The 23,324-nt window shown below is 37.5% G+C and overlaps 3 protein-coding genes and 1 pseudogene across 4 annotated transcripts; 2 read left to right on the top strand and 2 right to left on the bottom strand.

Moving 5' to 3' along the window:
- Nucleotides 1-190: 190 nt before the first annotated feature.
- apoeb (apolipoprotein Eb) lies at nt 191-2,049 on the bottom strand. Its single transcript, XM_055047206.1, is given in 7 exon segments — nt 191-870; nt 872-1,111; nt 1,197-1,263; nt 1,266-1,483; nt 1,563-1,716; nt 1,802-1,867; nt 1,993-2,049. Coding segments are annotated over 6 exon segments (795 nt in total). The 5' UTR covers nt 1,845-1,867; nt 1,993-2,049; the 3' UTR covers nt 191-797.
- Nucleotides 2,050-7,700: 5,651 nt separating this feature from the next.
- LOC129371005 (apolipoprotein A-I-like) lies at nt 7,701-9,077 on the bottom strand. The gene is made up of 4 exons (XM_055047336.1): nt 8,998-9,077; nt 8,858-8,909; nt 8,597-8,747; nt 7,701-8,513 (listed from the first exon to the last, which is right to left on the bottom strand). Exons 2-4 carry the CDS (start codon nt 8,895-8,897, stop codon nt 7,937-7,939), a joined length of 768 nt encoding a protein of 255 aa, XP_054903311.1. The 5' UTR covers nt 8,898-8,909; nt 8,998-9,077; the 3' UTR covers nt 7,701-7,936.
- A 2,397-nt stretch (nt 9,078-11,474) lies between these two features.
- LOC129371006 (apolipoprotein A-IV-like) lies at nt 11,475-12,830 on the top strand. 2 transcript variants are annotated; one of them, XM_055047337.1, is made up of 4 exons: nt 11,475-11,538; nt 11,645-11,696; nt 11,832-11,982; nt 12,087-12,830. In XM_055047337.1, the coding sequence occupies exons 2-4, from the start codon at nt 11,657-11,659 to the stop codon at nt 12,661-12,663; spliced, it is 768 nt and encodes a 255-aa protein (XP_054903312.1). In that variant the 5' UTR covers nt 11,475-11,538; nt 11,645-11,656; the 3' UTR covers nt 12,664-12,830. The 2 variants fall into 2 exon arrangements, with proteins under 2 accessions (XP_054903312.1, XP_054903313.1); XM_055047338.1 differs by having other exon boundaries at nt 11,498-11,538; nt 11,648-11,696.
- Nucleotides 12,831-16,533: 3,703 nt separating this feature from the next.
- On the top strand, nt 16,534-22,743 carry LOC129370851 (meprin A subunit beta-like; annotated as a pseudogene).
- Nucleotides 22,744-23,324: the final 581 nt, after the last annotated feature.

Raw genomic sequence — 23,324 nt, 5'->3', positions numbered from 1 at the left:
GGTTGGGTTAAAGTTAATGCAAGCAGCACAAACTGAGAAAACAAACTTGTTTTATAGTCAAAATACTTTGAAAGTGAAAAAGTAATTTGACACCCCTCTGAAGTGAGAGTGCAACTGGATCTATGTCATTTTAAATAATACATCAGTCTTAAATGTTTGATGAGAGAAACAAGCCATGCAAGTGAAAACATCTTTTCTGAATTCTTTATTTACTCAAACTTGGAGGTTACACTGACAGAGAGCAGCATTGTGGGCTTACATCATGAAAAACAACAAAGAATGCGTTTGTCAAAAGTTGTTGCAAAAAGACTGTCAGCTGTGCATGAAGTCAATTTATTGTCCATTCTTCTATGAAGTACAGCAAGAACTAACAGACAACATGGAGTTAGATTTTAGCAATTTTTCCCATGTGCAGAGGAATTAGCAGACACCTTGTTGTTTTTGAGTCCATCATTTATTCAGTGCATATATTGAAATGAAAGACAGTTGTATGTGTTGCATCTGAACCAGCAACAAAATGTCAACAAAAAAAATCATAATCAGAAAAAAAAAACTGAATGCAAAACTAATGAGGATAAACAGTAGCAAAGTAGAAAAAAAATCAAAAAAAAAATCATTGTTTTCTGGAAGATATACTCTTGGTGACTGAGATACTTGCATAAAGGAGTGTTTAGAAAATAAAGAAAGGAGATGATCTACCTTCCCTCTGTTTTAACCCCTCTATGCTGAACATAAGAGCAAAACATCATCAGTAACTTTCATCTGCAATCATTTACAACCTTAATAACCACTTTTCTTTATTGAGTGGCAGTCTCCTTGACCTTCTGCATCACATTCTCGAGGTGCTCGCGGACCTGGGTGGCATATGGGGAGCAGCCCTGTTAGCTCCTCCAGCTTGCTGTCCATGGAGGTGCTCAGCTCCTTCATGCTGCTTTCCAGCTGGGTCCTGATGGTCTCAGCCTGGGTCTCCAGGATGGTGGAGATGTCCTTCAGCTTCTGCGGAGCGGTGGCATCTCTGGCCTGCTCGACGTAGGGCTCAACGTTCCCCTTCACGGTATCTAGGTTCTGGTTGGCGCGGGACTGGATCTCACTCATGTAGGTGGACACGGTGCTTAGGGAGAGAAAGAAAAAGGGGAATGTTTAGGTTACACGCAAATGAAAGCTTGATTCAGACAAATTGCCGAAACACAACTTACTCTCTGATGTCGTCTGTGTCTTTGGTCAGACGCTTCCTCAGCTTTGTTGTGTAGGCGGTGATGCGCCGCGAACGTCATCTGTGTTCTGCTCAACCATGGTCTTGAGCTCATTCAGGTACTCAGTGCTGCGCTCCTTGGCATCTGTCATGTCTTTCTGGAGCCTGTTAGCCAGAAGCTGGAGATCCTCAGGGATCTGGCCTGGGGAACCTGCGGTGTAGGTGGCCAGCCTGCTCTGGATGTCGTCTTTGTATGTTGTAAGCTCTCTCATGGTGTCACCGATGAGAGTTCTGGAGAAATCAGACCAAACATCAGGATGCTGTGGTCCCAATGGCAGAGAAGAACATGCAATCAGAAGACATCACTCACTCCAACTCCTTGCTGAGCTCAGGGACTTTGAGGTTCTCCAGGACTCCATCGGCTTGTTGGTTCAGGTTAGTGATGTACTGCAGGAATCGTTCCACACTGTTCTCCACGGGGGTCAAGGAGGTGTCAGCCTGTCGGACAGCACGGCCATTGCAGCCTACAGTGGGCATAAACACAAAGCATTAATAACTAGAAAAAAGAATTGCAACAGATGTTATGTGACAAAGCAACACAAAACATACCAGTGATGACTGCCAGAGCCAGGATCAGAGCTACAGCCTTCATGGTTGCTGAACAGAAAGATACACCTGGAATATAAACAAAAAGCATTCAGAAATTGCAAAAAGCAGCAGCTACATTCAACAATTCAGAAAAGCCATTTAAGTTTTTTATTTTATTATATTTTATTATATTTCTTCGTTGCATCACTCACCTGAGAGGTTGAGCTTCCTTCGTGCTCCCAGGATTGTGGCGGAGGGTTTTTATAGTCCCAGGGTGCCGCTGCTGTTCCGCGTGGAAAGGGTGGGGTGAGGAGGAGGATGGGGTGAGTAATTGCTCACGCTCTCGCTCGCGCGTGCGTTCATGGCGTGGCGTGGTGGTGATTTGTCTGCACAGATCCGCGTGTCCTGGCACGCAACGTGCCACCACCGACATTACGTCCGTAGTTCTCAGCACTTTACAAGGCTGGTTAAAGGCGCTGACCGCGCTGCGTGGCTCTGACACGAAAGCAACCAGGAGAAAGTTAAAACCTGCAGCGGGATGATTCAGACTATCTGCAGCAGAATTTTCTGCCTCGCATTTTGTCCTCATAAAATTGACAGGCATTAATCCATTAGATTACAGTACACCAAGAGGTGCTGTATTAATACAAGAAGGTAAATTATTTTGTTGCAGTGACATATAACACGAATCAGGGGCGCAACCAGAGCTGGATGCGGGGGGGAAATCCCCCATGCTGTGACTTGTGTTATTTTCACAGACATCCAATTTACATAGGAACAAAGTTTAAAAATGTTGTGCATGTAATTGGTGTGAGGCCATAGTCACTGGACTGTGTGATAACTGAGTGATGTCCCTTTTTATTTTATTGAGTATTTTGGAACAAAAGGAATAAACACAACTTCTAATAAAATAAAATGCATTGTATAAGAGTAGTAAATCAAACAGTAAACAAACATTTGTGTATAATTACTTACACATTTACAGCTGAAGTGAAATGTTATTAGCTGCATTTGTTGTACAGTGAATAATTCAGTCAAATAAATCTAAAAACATGAGAAGCTGAAAAAAAAGGCTAAGCTTCACCTTTTTGGCATTTGTGAGCTGAAAAAACTGAGCAATCTAAGTTTAAAAAACATTTAAGAGTTTGTTTCTTCTTGTTTTGCACAAACATGATTTATATTGATATGTCTCTATATTTTACCCAGAAAGTCAATCTGAACACTTTCTTTGCTGCTCTTTATTGCACGTTTGTGTTAATTGGGTTTCTTGCTCTGAGAACTGACTGACAAATCAGTTCTCGACCAAAAGCACCGTCTAACACCAGGATGTAAAGCAGCTTTTCACATCCACATTTTAATTCAAATTACCTGCATTAGCATTTGTCACCACAAAGAGATTACACAACCACCTCCATCACAAATAGCTCCCTTTAGATGCCAGTGTCATGTTTCAAACAGTAGATATGTGATTCTTAAACAGTGCCTTGATGTGCATGTGTAGGCTTGTGGGATGGAAATCCCACTGTACAAAAAAAAGGATTAAAGTGGGTAAATCAGGGAACATTAAGTGTGAATGCCATGGAATAAAATAAATGCTACGAAATCGTCTTTACGTCAGAGAGTGTAGGAGAAAAGTAAATTGCAAAGTAAAGTTAGGTTTGTTGCAACTTGCTAAGCAGTAAATATTTGTGTTGCTGCACAAATGTGTCATGAACTGTGATGCTACTTTGATTATAGACATGCTTGGTCTTTCAGTCAGACAAGTCTATTATTTTACTGCTCTAATTAGAGCCTTAGAACATTGTTGTTGCTGTTGCTGCCAGTTACAAGTGGAACAAGAAAAGACTCAAATCCATAAACAAGAATTAAATCGTTAATGCCTAGCTGAAGTGATCTGTTAAATATTTTGAAAGAGAAACCAAATCTGTTGTGCTTTGCAGTCATAACTTCATAATCAGAGGAGCAATAAATGGTTTTGAATCTGTGGAACCCAGACTGCCTATGTGGCCACGTTGAAACACCTTTGCCCTTTAGAACTTGACTGCTTTGTTGTTAGACTTTTAAGTTTCTTTTTAGTGTTATTTTCACAGACATCCAATTTACATAGGAACAAAGTTTTAAAATGTTGTGCATGTAATTGGTGTGAGGCCATAGTCACTGGACTGTGTGATAACTGAGTGATGTCACTTTAACTATCCATTGATTGGTTAAGTGTAATAAATTGCCAGACTGTATTCTTTTTTTCTTTTTTTTAAGTTTTTATTGGTTGTTGTGGGCTTTATTTGATTGTTAATTGACAGGAAAGTGGGTAATGAGAGAAGGGGAAGGCATGCATCAAAGGTTGCCAGGCCGGGATTTGAAACTGCCACAGACATGTCGAGGACTAAGGCCTTCACACCTGCGTCACCACAGCACACCCAGCCTGACTGTATTCTAGTGAGAAAACCTATTTACTTTCCTTGAAATGTGATAACAGCAAACATAGCTAAAGCCCTTTGATCCTAATGTTCCAACACAATAGTGATTAATGAGGGCTTGGAATGAGGAGTTGTGTCACACAGAAATCATGGTGATAACCAATCTATTCCAGAAAGGGAACACATTGAAAAATATAGTTTTGAATCTCTTTGGAACATTAAATGTGATAACAATAGCACCAGAAAAAGACAGTGTTTTCTGAGAAAAGTTCTTACAGTCAAAACCTGCTTCAACACAGAAAATCTAATAAATTTGGTGCCTGTATTGTGTAGATGGAATGTGCTACCTCTAGCACACAACACACAAAGAAGTCAGAGTTTACTCAGGCAGATCATTCAGGGTTGACTGCTCAGTTTTTGTTTTTCAGGGGCTTTCAGGACAAAAGGCAGAACAGAAAGGGAAGTGAAAGGGACAGATTCAAGAAGACATATGAGGTAATACAGTGAAAATCTGACAGAGTCATCCAATCTGCAGATGCTTCCTCTTTTGCTCCACGAAAACACCAAATGTCTGATGTCAGGGGTCAGCAGGCAGAGCACTGAACGAATGTAACCCACATGAATGTGGTTTTTTGGCTGATGGGATTTTAATCACTGAACAAAAGGGAACTTGTTTGGATGTTTCAGTAATGTTATTACAGGTTAATTAGAAGCACAGGTTCACTTTAACCCTCTCCAGGCAGGGGTTGCATATTTGCAACTACTTAAACAGTCTTTTCAAGTAATTTAAGCCTGAGAGGGTTAATGTAGATAAACGTGTTTTGTTTTCTGCACAGAAAGCTGCACACACTTTGTCTGAGATGGCAAAAATGAACTAAAAAAAACTTCTTACCATCTGATTCTGACTCAGAGGTATCAGCTGCTGGGAGTAGAAGGAAATCAAATCTTAGGAACTGCTGAGTTTGTTATTGCTTTGAGCTCAGCTAATGTCTGGAGGAATATGTAATCAACAAGTCTGAAGTGGAGAAACACCATATAATGTGTGAAAGGCTGCATTTATTTGGACATGCATCTTGGTGCAAGATGAGGGAAGATGTTTCTTTAAATTAGTGCTGAGGTATCTATGAAAAGTCTTCTGACCCTTGTGAAATATACATGTACTGCCCTGAAAGACATAAGGATAAAATGTGTGAATGATTTGCATCCTTTGTTTCCACTATTCAAAAAGAAACATTAAAAGTAATCCCATTTTTTTATTTTTCATCAAATTCATATCTTAATTTTTTTTTCATTTTATGTCATTAAAACCTGAAACTTTATTTTACTTGTGTTCTTACTTGATAGACCAACTCAAAACAGCACATAACTATAAAACTTAAGAAAAATTATGATTTTTAAACATTTTTAGAAATAAAAACTTGAGTTTTTGATTGCAGTTGTAGCAAATCTTTTGGGCTTTATCTATCTACCAACTTTGCACATGAATTTGTACATATTCTTTGCAAACTAGGTCAAGTTAAGTCAAATTAGAAGATGAACACCTGTAAACATTAATTTATAAGCCTTGAATAACATTCTTGATTGGATCTGGTCTGAACTTTGATTGGGACATTCAAACACATGAATATGCTTTGATCTGTTGTAGCCTAAGAATTTCTTTGCCATCCATTTAGCTACATCCTTCTTCTCACCAGCTTTAACCGGCTTTTGTCGGTTAAAGCTGCTGGAGAAAAGTGTTCCCACAACATGATGCTGCATAAGGTTGGTGTGTTTACAAAGCTTTCCAACAAACATTATGTTTTAAATAATGTTTAAAACATGGATTTTGGTCTCATTTTATCAAAGCACTTTCTTCCACATGCTTACTGTATCCATGCATTTGTCACATTAATGTGTGTGACCCAGAACCCAACTGTGTGTCCTTTTGTTAGGTTTTCAACCTAAACAAGCCTCTTAAAAAGACTGATGTGGAATGTCAGTGCTGCCCAAAATTGGCTGAAATGTAAACCCCATAACCTGGGTTTCCAAACAGGTGTTATTTGGGTTAAAATGTATTGTCTTATTTCATGCTTAGTCTGTGGAGGGTTAACTGTGTTTTTAGGTCTTGTAGCAGCTGGGGGCAGAACAGAGGAATGTTGTTTGCCACTGGGTAAGTCAGCGTGGGAGTAATCTTGCTGAAGGTTTGGAGGCACGAAAAGAGAAGTGATTTGGAACAAAAAAAACAAGGAAGGATCAGGATGTATTTACGAACATCCAGACTTGCAGGTGAAAACAAATTTGAACATGCCCTCCACAGTACGAGGGCGTGGAGGAGGGTGTTGGGGGCAGTTTTTGTAAATGGGACATAGAAAAGACATGTTACTCAATTCTTTCTCAGTATTAATTCATGTCTTTACTTATCATTGATGTCTAGTGTTAAAGACAAGCTGTTTTGTTATTTTATAACATTTAAGAATTGTTTTAGGTGTTAAAGCAGGTTGTATTTCAGGATTCTAAGTATCACTGATTACATTGAACATTTGAGTTTAAAAACACTGTTTTATGCTAAGACCTCATTCTCCTTACCCTGCTTTAATTACAGATCATTTCAAAAAAAGTTTGATAAAAAAAATATCTTGCATGAAATTTAGACCTACTTTCCTAAATCCTTTCAGATGGTCTGTTTTGAATACGCCTGTCTGAAACTTGCAACTCTTTGCCTCTGCAGCACTTATAGTGCCTGGCAAAAGTGTTAAGTATTTTAACCCCCTATTCCAGCCTTTGCAAAGGGGGGGGAGTCTCAGTGGTGCCTTAGGGCAACTCCAATTTGTCCCTTTGCGACAGCCTGGTTTTACTGAAAGCAGGGTGGGGGTCAGTCATAAAACAGACTCTTAAAGATAAGGAGTAGAGGGGTCTCTCTGAACGAGTTGAAACCGGTTTCTCCAAGAACAGCATGGCCACCTCACATTGTTTCCAGCTTAGAGTAGAGAGACAAACGTATTCATGAGTTAACTATTTGCAAAACTCTGACAAAAAGTATTGGCAAAAGGAACATGGTTGACTTTGGAGGAGCAGTACTAATCCACTGCTCATATTGACAGGAAAACTACTAGTAATTAGGAAGATTTGTCTGCAATAAGACACTTTACAGTCTCATTCATGTTACAAAACCTTTCCCGGTAATAGAACATAATAATTACATAAACATCATTAAGTAAGAATTAAATATAAATGTTTTCTTTACTTTTCATTTCCCATAAGTACCCAATCATTAGCAGCTGATCTTGAAGAAAGGTGTGATGTTAAACAAGACAATTCTTGTGAAATCTCACCTTTATGCATCATTTTTACAGAATATTTTTTCTTTGCTTGTTTGTAAATTAAACAGTTGCTGTTTTTTTTATTTTGTTTATTTTTTATAATATTTAAACATATTCTGTCTTTTTTGTTGAAAGGCTGGAAAATAAAATATTACAAATACATTTTAAACTTCAACCCATTTCATTAAAAAATACACAAGGATCTCAAGTTTCTTTTGCTTTTGTTTTATTTTCATAAATTAGAGAGCGGACACCTTATGGTCACAGACCAACATGCATTTGTTATGTATCACCTTGTTGACAATGTTACATGAACTAACAACTGTAGCTTTTCCAAAACAGGTAAATTAAAGTTGTACTGCCATGTTTCTGGCATCCAGGAGAAAATTCTGTTTTATTTGATGCAGTTTCTTTTGGTTCAGAGTCAGCTGGAGTTTGACTTAGTTGGTCTTGATGTAGGATTCATAGAGGGAGGTGAGACGAGACTGGAGGTCCTGGGCATAGGGGTCCAGCCTCTCCCTCAGGTTGTCTACGTATGGGGCAGCCATTTCCTTCACCTGCTGGGCTCTCTGTGTGAGCTGATCCTGGACTCTCTCGGTGACGGGAGCGACTCTCTGCTTGAAGTCTTCCAGGTGCTGGTCAACCTTCTGCTTCAGGTCGTCGGTGTAGGGCCCCAGTTGAGTCTGCAGCTCCTGCACACTCTGCTCCAGCTGAGCCTTCAGCTCCTCGCTTTTCTGGATGACGGTGGTCCTCAGGGTCTCAGTATCCAAACTCTCGGTGTAGGGGGCCAGCTCCTGCTTGAGCTGCTCCACTCTCTCTCTGATCTGGACCTTCAGGTTCTCAGTGTAGGGCTCCAGCTTCTCCCGGGCGTTGTTCAGATCGGTGTTCAAGCGATCTCTCAGCTGTTCTGCCTCTTGGGTGACTCTGGTGATCAGTTCCTGGGCTCTGGGTGGGAGCTGCTCCTGCAGGGTGACTGCATACTGGCTGGCTGCTTCAGTGCCGTCGGTGATACGGGCACTGAACAAATAACAGGAGACAGTGAGTTTACACTCTGCAAAACTAAATAAAAACCATGCTTCATGTGATGGTGTATGTCATACCTGATATCCTGGCCAAACTGGGACTTTCTGATCATCTGAAGGGTGTCATCAGCTGTCTGGGTGGCTTTACCGACATAGTCCCAGAAAGCATCAGTCATTACTTCCAGCTGTGGCTTGGGAGTGTCAGCGTAGAAGAGGTTGGCATTGCAGCCTGTTGGACGGATAGAAGGATAACTTGAAACTACGGCAGCTGTCTGAAGGTACAATTCCGTCATTAACAAGACTTTAAGCTTCATTTTGATTTGCCTCCAGCTTACTTACCGGTGAAAACGGCCAGGACGAGCACAGCAAGGACCTTCATGGCTCTTTGAAGCTACAACAAGAAAAAAAAAATAAGTCACAAAAGCATTTTCCTTCAGTAAGCTTAGATGAAAAGAGCTTCCGCCATTTCCTCTTCTTACCTGAGTTTACAAGAGTGTCTGTAAATCCGCTCAGTTGTGCTGGTGCTGAAGTGATGAAGCTCTGCAGCTTATATAGTGAATTTGGACAGTAATGATCCCAAAGTCCAAGAGGTAGTGCTTTGCTGTCACCTTGCCTCACCCTTCTTTCCCTGCTGATATTCTGTAGCAGACAATCTATGTAACAAGCAAGTACAAGCCTCTTCTGCCCCAGAAATAGCATTTAAGTATTGGTCTTATCCTGTACAATTACCACTTTAAGAGAAAATAATCAATATAAAATCAAGATTACACTGTTATGTTATTGCATAAAAATGTGTTTGTGCTTCATGACTACAGCAGTGAAACTAAATCCATAGTGTTAACCCTATTTGACCTTTTGTTCATCTGAAAACCTTCAGCTCTTTACAACAGACAGAATCCACAACATTACCGTCACTGAATTCCAACTTTAAGTAGACATACAGTATTTTTCTGTAATCTTTTTATTGTGCCAACAACTTTCAGGGTGATTAATAGCTGTTGCTTTTGTGTCATGCCAATGTTCAGAAGTCTTGCATATCTGTCTGACCAAAGGTTAGTACATTCAGGCATCGTCAGCCTCTGAGGGACAAAGTAGCTTCTGCTTCAGTTAGATGTGTCAGAGGTCAATTCTCATAAACGCATTTTAGAGTTTTCTTGATTTATGAACCTTTTTCACTCAAAGAACAATATTAGGCCATTTGCAATGTTTAAAGTAGCAAAAGTGCCTTTAAATTTCTAATGTGTTGTAAAATTATGACAAGAAACTTGAGTGCATTTTATCTTTCATTGGGGTTTTGTGCAAGATGATAAGTAGCACATTGGTGGACTGAAGCTTCTTTGAGGAGTTTTTTTTTTTTTGTACTTTCTTATAGATGGCATCATTAGCAGTGTTTCCATTACAAATGTGTGCAAAACTTTGTCAATATTCTGCTAAAATTGGAAAATCGCAATTTGTAATTGTGGTAATTTCATTAAATAAGGTACACAATTAAAATCACACGTGAATACGTTTGTCCACAAGATAAGTCGTTAAAAAAATAAGCATCACCATCATCTTCCTCTCATTTCCTGTTGTCTTCTTCATCTCTTCTGCCCATGGTGACAACTAGTTGCTGATCACATTGTGTGATGCAAAAAAGTGTTTTCATTTAAGTTTTGAAAAATAAACTATTTCCAATAAAGTCAAAAAACCACCACATCCATGCACAAAAACTTTTTATTAAAAAATTGGATTGTCTCTTTTTTTTCAAAATTGCCATTAACAATTGTATTTTTCTGATTCCAATTGATCACTGGAAACACATCTGTTGTTGAGTCTTCGCCCAGGTGAAAAACAAGTTATTTATACTCCTCCACCATCTCCACTTCTTTTCCACAAATGAAAGTACTTTTTGACTGTATCTTAAAACAGTGTCCAGGGAGTTTAATATATCCCATAGCACAGTTCAAGATGTCATCCAAGAATGGAAAGAATATGGCACAACTGCAAACCAATCAAGATATGGCGATTAGCCAAGAAACCCATATATTGATTTTAAACATAATTAGAAGAATCAATCATCAGCTTAGAGCACAGACTTGTGGAGAGAAGTGAGCCATTGTTGAAATGAAGCCAAAGAAGTCCAGTTTGCAGATTGTTATATGTAGGGTACACAGCTAACATGCAGAAGAAATACTCTCTTCAGGTGAGACCGAAAATTAGCTTTTTGTCTAACATGGACAGAGAAGCTGTTTAGAGTCAGTAAAATTTTACTTATAACACAAAGTGTTGTCAAGAAAGCTAAAGGAAAAGGAGACTGAGAGGAAATCTGTTAAAGGCTACAGAAGACATGAGACTGGGGCGGAGCATTATGTTCCAGCAGGACACTAACCTGAATATTTTTGGGACAAAGCTGTCCTGGAGTGCTTTGTATTATTCTCACACTCATTTAAAAATATCTCCTCTGGTGGTCAACTCATAAAATTATTTCAAATAGAAATGTCCAGCAGGCATCTCCTGAATAAATAAAAGAAAATCCTTAAATTAGATAAAATTCTATATTATTTAGTTAAAACTTAATTCCATTTAGAAAATATATACCTTGAATTCCATTGGCTAAAATTAAGAGAAGAACAATGTAAGTGAATCCATTTTGATAGCGCTTAGTTCGTGAAGCTTGACCTGAAGACAAAGTGCACAAGTCTAACAGGGTTATCTTAAGTTATCTAGTGACTGGTAGTGCAGGACTATGTTGACACCTTAAAAACTGCACACTTTTAAAGCTTTCTGCAAACAGTTTTGAAAATCAAAGAGGATTTTTCTGTATATATTTTCCACCATTCAGCTATTCAGTGAAACTATAGCTGACAAAAAACAGTAGATATAGGAAAAAGAGCGGTTGTGACAGCATGGCAGGGACTCCTGGACTTTGGGCTCTTGACTACAACAGTCATCTGACTTCTATATATATAGACGGAAGCAACACAGAGACACAGTTACTAACACGGTAAGGCCTGAAAGATACACACACCCCAAAGCAGGTGAGACAAGCACTGCGCTTCAGGAATACATATTTACATCAAAATCTAAAAGTGTTGATGTAGCCTTATTAGTAGGAATTGCTTATTAAATATTAATGTCTTTCAGCAGGTTGCAGTCATGAAGGTGTTTGTGTTGCTAATCGCTGCAGTGCTCTCTGGTAAGATGCTCTCATTTAAATGCAGAAAGAGTAATAATAAAATCAACAAGGACTAATAATAGTAATAAATAAAGAAATAGTAACAAAATAAATTAGGTCAGAAAATAACCTTTGTTGACATCTTTATTTTGGAAGGCTGCAATGCCAACCTCTTCTATGCTGATGCTCCAAAGCCAAAGTTAGAAGTGCTGACTGATGCTTTCTGGGACTACATTGCCAAGGCCACACAAACAGCTGATGATACTCTGGAGATGATTAGGAGCTCACCAATTGGACAGGAAGTTAAGTAAGTTGCATGAGGGGAGTTGGAAGGGGGAGGCTTATCTTCTGCAGCATGTTACACAATCGTAGATGAGCTGACAGTCATTTTGTTTTGTTTTGGTCATCTAGTGCTCGCTTGACAGAGAGTGCTGACTTAGCCAGCAAGTATGCCGTGACCCTGCAGGAGCAGCTTTCCCCCGCAGCCGAGGACCTTATGAACAAGATCACCACAGAGGCTGACATGCTGAAAAGTGTGCTGACCCAAGAGCTCAGCTCCGTCAGAGGCAAACTGGAGCCCTACACAGAGAACATGAAGGCCCAGATCCAGCAGAGGGTTGAGCAGCTCAAGCAAGAGCTGGCCCCCTATGCAGACTCACTGGACTCCGAAGCACTGAGATCCACCTTGATTCAAAAGAGCGAAGAGCTGAAGACCAACCTGGAGCAGAGCGTGAAGGACCTGCAGGCTCAACTGGGACCCTACACAGATGACCTGAAGCAAAAGGTTGACCGGCACCTGGAAGCGTTCCAGAAAAGCATAGCCCCTGTGACCGAGAAGGTCCAGGTAGAACTGACCCAGAGAGCCAGTCTGGTGAAGCAAATTGTGGCTCCCTATGCTGAGGACCTGAGAGAGAAACTGGACCCCTATGCTCAGAACCTCCAGTCCCAACTCATGTCTCTTTACCAGTCATTCGTCGAAGCCAACTAAGTCATCTTCAGCCTCTGAAGATATACTTTAACACAATCCTGAAAAAGTGTTCCACCACCAACCACATGGAGGATGAACAATGAGATTCCAATGTTGTACTGTAAATGAAACCAAACTGTCTGAATATCCATGTTATATTTATTGCTGAATACTATAAAAAAAAACAAGCAAGACCCTGCACTTGTCCACATGTATATATATATATATATATATATATATATATATATATAATATGGTGTTTATTCTGTGTTGTGGAAAAAAGCTGAGCATTTTTGTAATTTCTTTAAGTTATCTGAAATAAAAATACCACATAAAAATGTCTGAACTTTGTCCATCTGTCTATAAATGCAATTTTAGAAAAGACTGTAATGGGAAGATATTTGGTCGTACATAAATCATACACCTCTCATTAGCTACCACAACATGTGCTGTGTTTTTCCCCAAGAGGCAATAAGTATTTTGACCTTATACTCTTTGCCTCAACATGCTTCGGCTTGTTTCGCAGTTTCGCCTAGGAGTTTCTCCTTATTGTTTTTGCCATGAAAGCTTTAGTGTGTTATCACTGAAAAAATCTTATTCATAAAGATGTGATGGACCAACACAATTGTGGGAGAAAATAAGATAAACAGATGTCATCGCATATCAAATATTTTGGTAAAAATGCATGCCCAACTTTCATATTGCATGCCTGTTTTGATGCTGTTTTAGATTGTGCACTCTACCTTTTTCTCCTTTTAGTTCACCCCCCTCAGCCCCATACTGACAGTGCCAACATCCAACGTGGAGGGTTAGAGTCCAGCAATGAGAGCAAACATGCATGCACACACACCATGTTTGTTCTCCAATAGCATCAAATAACATATTACAAAATATATTTCACAATGTTGTTGAAATGTTGTCTTGTTAACAGTTAAGTTTTACACACTTTTATACATATATTCACAGAAAAAGCTGTAATACTTGATTCCAGGCCAAGAGCACAAACATTTTAACCAAACACACTAATTTGTGAGGTAAAGATAAAGTTTGTGTTTTTGTTATCTCTGTAAACTGTGTAATTATCCAAAAATGTTAGCTCCAGGGAAATTCTAAGAACAAGAAACTAAAAGAAACCCTGTGAGGCTCTGCAATGGCAAATCTTATCTTCCATTTTCATGTTCCAGCCTGTTTTACTGCTGATTAGAGCTGTTCATGCTGGCTTATCAGTCAATGTGAGGCATTAAGAGCTTGGTCCAAATGGCCACGGTGACGGCAGCTGTTGGTACAATGAGAAGTTAAAAAATCTGGGCCATGATGTGAGTTTTCTAGAACATGACGCGACATGCAAATAAGAAACTTGGTTTTTGTTTTGATGGTGGTAAGAAGTCATTACTTGTGAATTAGTTCCAGTTGTAAAATCACCCAGTGCCATTAAAGACTAGAAAGGGTTGTAGATCAGTGTTTTGAAACAGACCCTTTTGCTATGTTTCTGTAAATCTCACTTTTGTCCGCTTAGTCTATGGGTGGGGTTGCTGTCAAAACTTTTACTTCATCTCTGAACATTTGACAGACTGCCTGAGTACCTGTGTTTTTTGGTAAGGTTGCTGTTGTAGATCTATTAACTGAAATTGAATAAAAGCATTTAAAGTTATATTTTTGTCTGTTTATTCGTGAACCAGCCCAAGAAGTTCTTGTTTGGTTTTGCTATTTGAGGCATTTTTTCCTGTTATATTGTACTATATTTGTCCAACAATTGAGACTGATTCTACAGTTTAACTTAGCTTTTGACTGCAGAACTGGATTCCCATGATTAAGAGGGAACCTCTCAAATCAATAGAAGGTGTCACACTGCCACCCCGTGTTGAAATTGTGGCAGAGCAGCTTAACCAAATATAACTTTAATCTGAAGTTACAATTAAGTAGATTAAGTTCAATTGTTAACAAATTTGTCAGCCACATTTGTCAGAATAGTATTATTGCATTATGGATTAAATTGGATGATTATTGGATGAGAGCTTTGCAATCAAAACCAAAGTCACAGGATAATGGTTATCATCTCTTATTTTATGTATTCACATTATTTGCTGAAATTTGTAAATGTATTATAGTAGCACATATTGCAATGCTGACCAGTAATAAGAAATGGCATGATAAATGTTATTTATTGTATTACAGAGCTGAAACATTTTAACATGGAAAATTAGTAGAAATACAAACAAATGGTTGAAAGGGAATCGACAAAATTTAAACAATTACATTGTGGTTGTAGGTCAGTTTTTGAGATGGCCACTGTTTGTTTTTTCATGCCGTCGTATCGGTCTTCGGGAGGTTTTCAGCCCAGTAAAGGAGAGTTGCAGTGATAAAAATAAAATAATCAGTAAACCACAAAATATCATATCATGTTTATTTGGTGCTGTGAATGGTTTCCTTATGAACCAGTGATTTTTACTGGTATTCTCTCTGGTATTGAATATGTCCTACTGAAACAGGTGGGAGATGGATGAAGGCAGAGGCGAACCTCACCTCAGAGTGTGCTCTCATTCATGAGTCCAATCAATCACATTTATTTTATTGTCTCAGAGACCTCTCTAATGGTTTATTACACCCATAATGTAGGTAATCAGTTTCCATAAAAGATGTGCTATGTTTTACCTTCTTGCATAATATATTGAACCGTGCTAATCGGTCATAAAACTGTAGAGAAGCAGCCAGAGCTGAGATGTGCAGTACCTCTACTGGCCTCTTCTGTACAGAGACTGCAAGCACCAAAGACTGGCTAAAAATGTGAATGTAAAATGTTGTGGAGTTTGAATTGATTTCTTTGCCCAGACAGAATAAAACTAGAAACTCAAAACAGGACTTTCCATCTGAAAATTAAGTAAAAATGAAGGGAATAGAGACTTCCATGGATGTCCACCCAATGCTAAAAAAAAAAACAAAGACTATTTCAAATAATTGAAAACATTTTTCCACCTCTAATTTCACATGTATGCTATGAAAGGGAGGCTTTTCATTTGGCTCATTTGTGTAATTTTAATTGTCTGTAAGCTATAATTAGCAAAGTGAACAATTGATTCTGCATGAGATGAATCTACAAAACAAATTACTGAATGACTGCCTTTTAAATAATCTAATTCACTGAGCTGTTCCTGTAGAACCTGTTCAACCTCCTCCTCATGCTGTGGAGCATTAAAAACCTTTGTGATGCCACAAAAGATCAATTTGTTTTACTCCAGCTAAGAAGAAAGTACATCCTCTGCCATTTCAAGGGTTCACTTTTTCCATGACTGTAGATGATCTTATGTGAGAAGCAGCAGAGTTATTTGCTGGTATGTGAACAATCCAAACAATAGTCTAGCTGCTATAATGAAAGCAAACTGCTCATAAAGAGTCCTGAAATCTGACATTGGTTACTGTCACCACATTTCATCACAACTATTCCTCCCCTGCTGAGCTTCCTTACAGCATTCAGTGTGGTTGAGCTGCTTGGATTAAGGTTACAGAGCATTAGCATTGTTTAAGAAGGTAATCCTATTGTTAAGTAAAGGACAGAGTGTCTGTCATCTTTGTGTTTGTCTTAAAATAGTTGTTGTTTTTGTGACTGTAATGGTTTTACAAGAGAGAGGGAGTCTAACATAATCAAAGGAGAAAACAGTTGAGCCCCAAAAATAGATTGAACAAATTTTCAAGTAGAGCAAACAATTAGCAACTGGTTATTTTATCTATTTGATGTTGTACATTATTCAGTTGGTGGGATTTGTCTGGTAATGTATAGTAAAATTTACTAGATAAATGTGTTATACCTTTGAAAACTCACATTTGGCCATGTTAAGATCAAAGAGTCTAGTCCTTTTTATTAGGACTTAATGCATTACACCAAAACAGTAGAGCATGAATGTAAAATGGATGGAAAAATGTGGGTACACTATCCACAGCCTTGACCGTTTAAGACGCATCCTGAGAGACCCGAAAGGTGATTCTTCAACATGTTGGCACAGAAAGATCAATAGATCTGCAAAGCACAAAGATTTTTATTAGCAAATTAAACAAATGAAACCATACTTCACTTTTTGTCCACTTCAAAAATATATTCTACTTTGTGTTGACCACAAAATATCTTCTTACAACATTTTGACAGTTGTGATTGTTATGTAACAAAAGAAAAATGTAAGAGTATGAATGCCACTCATGTGAACTGTACGTTGAGATGGAAATCTTTTATCTTCCTCCCTCAGGTTGCAGTTGCATGCATCCACTTTTGAAAACAGAACTTTGCAAAAGTAAATTTGTCAATAATGTACTTTAAAAGTAATTATTATGGCTTTTTCATAGGAATTCAAACTTTTTATTGATTTGTCATGACTATTTGTGGACTAACTTGAAAGAGAATAAATTCATAAGTTTACAAACATTTTTGTGTGTGTGTGTAATTACCATCATTCCATTTTCCAACAAAATTACTCTACATGCTATTTTGTGTCATGTAGACTGTGGCACAAAAGGTCTAAATAAAATGCATAAATAAAATGTAACTGTAGTTCATACAAAATATGTGGGTTTATTTTGGATACAACTAAAAATCTGAAGGTGTGCTTTGCATTTGTTTTTAGGCCTCCGTGAGGCAACACCTTGAGACACCTGTTTCCTGCATGAAAGCTGCATGTAATTTGGACTATGTTTCAAAAAACCTTGCACATCAAGAAACAGAAATGCTTGCCCACATTGTTCTTTACAAAACATTTCAATGTCTCTTACATTCAAAGCATCAGGAATATTAAATATTCCTACAGATTCCAAACTGGATTCAGGTCTGGACTTTGATCCTGTCTGGAACATGAATGTGTTTTGAGATAAAAACCATTGTGTTGTAGATCTTGTATATCTAGATATTTTGCTACTGGAAGGCAAACCTCCACTCAAGACTCAAGTCTTTTCCAACCTTTGGGATTGACCTGTGTGTTGCAGAAGACTTATTCACTTCTGACCTGTTTTCCTTCTTCATTCAGAAGAAAAACATCTCTACAGATCCCACCATTTTGCAACAGTGACATGCCTTTAACAGGTGATTTATAAATTGTTAGAGGGAGTTTAAAGATGCTCTTTTGTTTTGCTGTGCATGTTGTAAATGTGTGAAAGATGCTCAACAAATCCTGCTTTCATTAACAAGGACAAGTTGTATAAATCTAAGAACACAACAAACAGTGAAGATTCTACATAAGTGAAGCTCAAACACTGAAATCTGTTTGGAACAAAAAATCAGTTTCAGGTTGGGCTGATGGGAAGGATGACTCACCAGTCATGTTTTAACTGATCTTTACCAGCACTGCCACAGCTGCGTGACAACGCAGGTAGAGATGCACGACAATAGAATGAGCAACATTCACTTGTCTTTCCGGTACATCCAGGTTCACAGACAGTGAACTGTCTGTGGTTCTCTGTTTATGTGGGAAAAGGTTAAAATAATTTTATGCAAACAGTGAAAATTCTGTGGTCAAAAACAAATAATGTAATTATTTAGTGATGTGATAAAACAGCTTGTTTTACAAATGATTTTTCTTCAAAAACAGCTAAAATAATTGGTCTGAAGAAGCTACACTTAATTCATTTGGTGTGAAACATATAGAATATCAGTTTAACTTTGACTTTTCACTGAATAATCATCTTTTAATAAATTACATATTTACACTAGCAAAAACTCTCAAATTCTTTTACTTGATTTCTAATTTGGGCAAATGAAATCTAGTAAACTTCAAAAATATTTTCTCAAAACTGAAACGGAAATGACTTTTGTTGTAAAAGAACTAAACAAAACAGAGAATTTTGTTCTATTAAATCCTGTTTTGTTCGTAGCAAGTCCGACACAAGTAACCCAAAACATAGCAAACAACAGGTGACAAGCAACTTCTGAAGATTAGATCAGACAGATGTACTGACACAGTCATTACAAAGAATGAGGATGAAATGTGAACCTGAATGGCAAACTGTAAATCATTCATCACTGTGTCATTCTGACATCACAGACCACAGTCAGGTGTTGTTATCTAGATGCATGTGACAACCAAGGTCAACCAAAGAGATATACAGTAACTTTATCCTCCACTGTCCATAAAGTGCTAGTGGAACATTTTAACTTGGTGTTTTTTCACATTTTATTATGTTACAAACTTATTCCAAAATTAATTAAACATATAACCCCTTTACTCTATCATGCAGCTGCTGAACAGGAATTCATCTTGGTTTTCCGAGGGGGTTACCATCACAAAACAGGAAGTCATTTGTTACTGAGGCCAAACCACTGAAAAGCTCTTCAGACAAGAATTAACCGATAAAACAATGTCTCTCTTTTTTAAATACAGTAGCTGACGCATGTCAGGATCTTCTCTCTGAGCCTGCACTATTTATTTTATTATCACTGTTTTGTTTTTTCTTTTTGCCAGTGTCATTTCTGCACAGCACACACATATGGAAGTCAAAACATCATTACGAAAAGCAAATTGTCTTAACTGAGCTTTTGCTTTGTCATCTGCTTTACCTGGACGTTGCACAATTTTAAAAGGGAAACTAAACAAGTGCTCCACTCACTTTGCAAATTGACTCATGTTTGTGTGTAATAATAGTAATTCACCAACAAATTGTGTTGAAAACATTTAGTAAAAGTCAAGACATACAGATTTTTTGTTTTCACACATTTTATTTCTTGTTTTTTTTAAGATTCTACTTCCGTATGTCGCAATATGGTTGACGTCACTCTTTTGAGACAAAACCACATCCATTCAACAGTATCTAATGTAAGTTACTTGTATTTGATTTAATACTAGAACAATCCCTGTAGCAGTTTCACAAGCTCATTTTTCATCCTTGTTAAAGTACACAATGCACAATCAGTTTATTTATCAAAATCTTATGATTTTCAGTACATTGGCATAGAAACTGGATGTAGCAGACTTTTAACTATCAAGATTAGATTTAGAGGTTAGATTTAGAGGTTAGATAGTCTGTTTCTTACATAATAAACTGACAGAAACCTTTCCTTTCCATCTCTAGAATGTCACACTTTGAGCTTTTTAATCAAAGAGGATTTTTGTATACTTCAGCTGATTATGTTTTCATTATTGTATCAGCTCACCTTGTTATGTGAATGTGCAGAGTAATGTAATTGAAAGAAAAACCAACAATTGCAGCTATGCTCTTTGGTTGGTGCTTTATCTATTACACTTGAAAAAGTTTGCCACTGTGGTGAAACTGTCTGCACTATGCATCTCACGCTGGAAAAAACTCCACTTCATCAAAGTTGAAGTTTTCCACATATGTTTATTGTAGCTTTCACCTGATGATTTGTTTTATGGTTAAGAGCCCATAATAACAACAGCCATGATGAAAAGTGTAAAGAGTAACTTCAAAAAGTTGTATCAAAATCGAAACCTAACACCTACATACGAACCCCTTTCACTGTTTCAGACACAACTATTGCCTTCAAATTTTACTGTGGCTTTTTTAATGGATCAATGTGTCAGATGAGCCGCTCTTCAGGGCATCAGAGTGGATGGGAAGTGGTTACCCAAGCTCAAGGGGGTCCAAGCTCTGACCACACCACTCTACCAAGTGGAAGTGAAGATTATGGTAAGTTTTGGAATGTACTTTACATTCCAATGCATAACAATCAATACAAATTTAGTATAAATTCAAGCAATAAAGATCTAATCTTTTGACAGTGGTCATAGACTGAATAAAAATATCAAACTTTTTTCCTCAGAGGAGTTTGGTGATGGTTAAGTGCAGAAATAAAAATACTATTGATGTCCCAGTAAAAAGTGGCATCCCTTAATACAAACATGCTGCACAAAACATACCAAATAAGACTTTAGAATTCATATAGACATGATGAAACATCTTGCTTTCTTTCTTCACATTCAGACTGATGTAAAAAAAATTGTTTTTTTATCTGCAGTAACGTGTATGAAAAGATAAACCAGAAATATGTGCCTTACATCCTAAAAACATAAGCTGGCATGAATCAAGCTAAAATATTGCAATGATGATATTCAATAAAACACTTCAACAAATTAATTAATTCACTTAAATAAAGGCAAACCAATTTTACGTAAATATAGAACAAATGTCATTGGGCTTTCTAGTCAGTAACTAGCATCCATCAAGGTTCTTGTGTTGCATATAAACAAATTCTACATGTGAAACATCCAGAATGTTTTATCGCTAAAGGATGCTGTAATGTTTGGTGTGGACTCCAAGGATCTTAAATAAACACAAACATCTAAAATTACTTTTATTATTTACCATTTATTATTCTTCCAACAAACAGCTATGACTAATGTCAACACACCTGAGACTGTAAAGTATTTGACAATTGTCTAAATGTGCAATAGTTTCAGTTTAATTTATTTGACCACAGACCTCAGTTTTTCTTTTGTTATAAAATGTAATAATATTACGTTAAAGATTATAAAATCCACTACTGAAGTTGTCCAAATACCTTAAACTGTCTTGTAAGTTATATGTAAGAAAAGGGGAGAATCCATCAGAAAACTTTATTTTGGAAATTTTTGCAGGTCAACAAATGGAGTACTTCTTCGGTTATAACATGCATTAAACTTCTACCTTGTTTTGCAAATGTATGGAGTTGTATGTGATTATACTGTAGATGAAGGAAATATACCAGAAACTTTATCTTGAACATTTTGCAGGTCAACAAACAGGGTACTTCATTCATGCAAGTACAGCGTCAGGACAAAAGGGAGATTCAGTGCGAATGGAAACTGAAAGAGTGAAGCCTACCAGGGCTTGTAATGTCCAGTGTCTGCAGTTCTACTATTTCCACAGCGGAAATGAGTTAGAGGAACTTAATATCTGGATCAGAGAGTTTCAGAATCAGCAGGACACCACAGGAACTCTCCACCTTATGGAGCGAATAACTGGTAAAGTCTCATTGGTTTGTTGTAATATTGAAAGTGTATAGAATAGTAAATTAAAACCTCTTACTCTAGGTTCACCAACATCTCACTGGAAGCTCCACCATGTTTCCTTGAATGCCACCAAGGACTTCCAGGTGGTGTTTGAGGTTCGGAAAGGAGCAGGAAACTCACCAGGAGGTTTCTCAATTGATGACATCAATCTCTCAGAGACAGAGTGTCCACACTTTGCCTGGCAGATTGATGACTTTGAGAGTCTTTTAAACACAAGCAGTTATGGAGCCAGAATGTACAGCCCACGACAATTCTCCAAAGACGGCTATGCATATCGTATAGTTGTTGAACTTTTCAAAACATCTGTTGGAATGTACGTGCAGCTCGTGTCTAGTGAGAATGATGGCCAGCTGCAATATCCTTGTCTGCAAAGACATATGATTTTCCAGTTGATGGATCAAACCCCGAACAAGCAACTGCAAATGTCCAAGCAAAATACTTTTGTTTCTGATGAAAATCAAGTAGTATCTGGTAAGTTTATCTTAAAATGTTTGTATTTTGAAGACAAGTTGTTGGTAAAAAACTAACACATATTCTCATGTATTGTGTGTCATGTGAACAGGTCGCTCTGCCTGGGACAATCCTAGGGAGACTAAATATGGATCATTTTCTGAGAATGGAGAACTAATCTATAATGGGCCTGGCTTTGGGTATAGTTTTTTTTTAACATTAGAAGAATTGAAATCCAGAGAGTTCCTCAAGGGAGGAAGTGTCATTTTGATGTTCAACTTCGAAGGTTGGTGAAATGTTTTACTCATGCTGACAATGTTGTAAGAACTTCTTTATCACAACATTTTGGGGAACACAAAGAATCAAGAAAACTTTGTTATATCAATTCAAAGTTTTACCCTCACAGAAAAAATGTTTGCTGTCATTCAGAGTAGCTGTTTTGGAAGGATCGGAAATCCCATTAACATTTTGCAACACTTTCCCTTTTGGTTCTATAGACTTTGTATTTTGTCATTCACAAGGTGGGAGGATAAGGAAGAATTAACTGAAACGTTCTAATTAATCCAACTTTCTCAGACATTGAATTTGTTTTTAATAATTTGTTCTTTTTGTCCTATTAGATCTCACTCCACTAATCGGTGGAACTAGTTTGCCATGTCCTGCACGGTAAAAGTTTTGACAATTTTAACTTAATACTGACAAATTTTAATACCGGATTAAGCTCTAAAAATAATTTAGAAATACAGATTTCAGAGTTTTTGTTGAATAATGACTTGACTTTTATAGAGTATCCTCAAGCATCAGTCCATCTTCCACACCACCAAAAAACAGGTATTCACACATTTGATTATACTTTATTTTTTTCTAATCTATATAAGATGTAAAAATTATGCATTCTCTTTTTCCATTATTTGTGGTGTATATGTTGTTACATTTCAGTGAAATTGAATTCACTTCTGTTTATTTTTTGTATCACTGATTCACAACAGAAGTCATGTCAAGGCTCTTTATAAAAAGAAGATGTCACCTTCTTCTCTTATTGGTTTATTTTACAGCTTTTGTAGAATCTTTTCTGTCATCCCTCAAATTCCTGAGGGTATTTTCAAAGTTTTTCATATAAAATGATACTCTAACAAAAATAGAAAAAAATACTAAAACTCTCAATCTCCACAATACAGAAATTTTTGGGGTGTGGGGGTTAACATCATAAATTGGAATTTATTGTGACAATGATAAATCAATAATAATTTT

The sequence above is a fragment of the Poeciliopsis prolifica genome, unplaced genomic scaffold, assembly GCF_027474105.1.
Source record: "Poeciliopsis prolifica strain line A6 unplaced genomic scaffold, Auburn_PproV2 SCAFFOLD025, whole genome shotgun sequence".
In the NCBI taxonomy this organism is placed as follows: Eukaryota; Metazoa; Chordata; class Actinopteri; order Cyprinodontiformes; family Poeciliidae; genus Poeciliopsis; species Poeciliopsis prolifica.
Note: the sequence above shows the minus strand (reverse complement) of the source record. Positions and strands in the feature narration are given on the sequence as shown.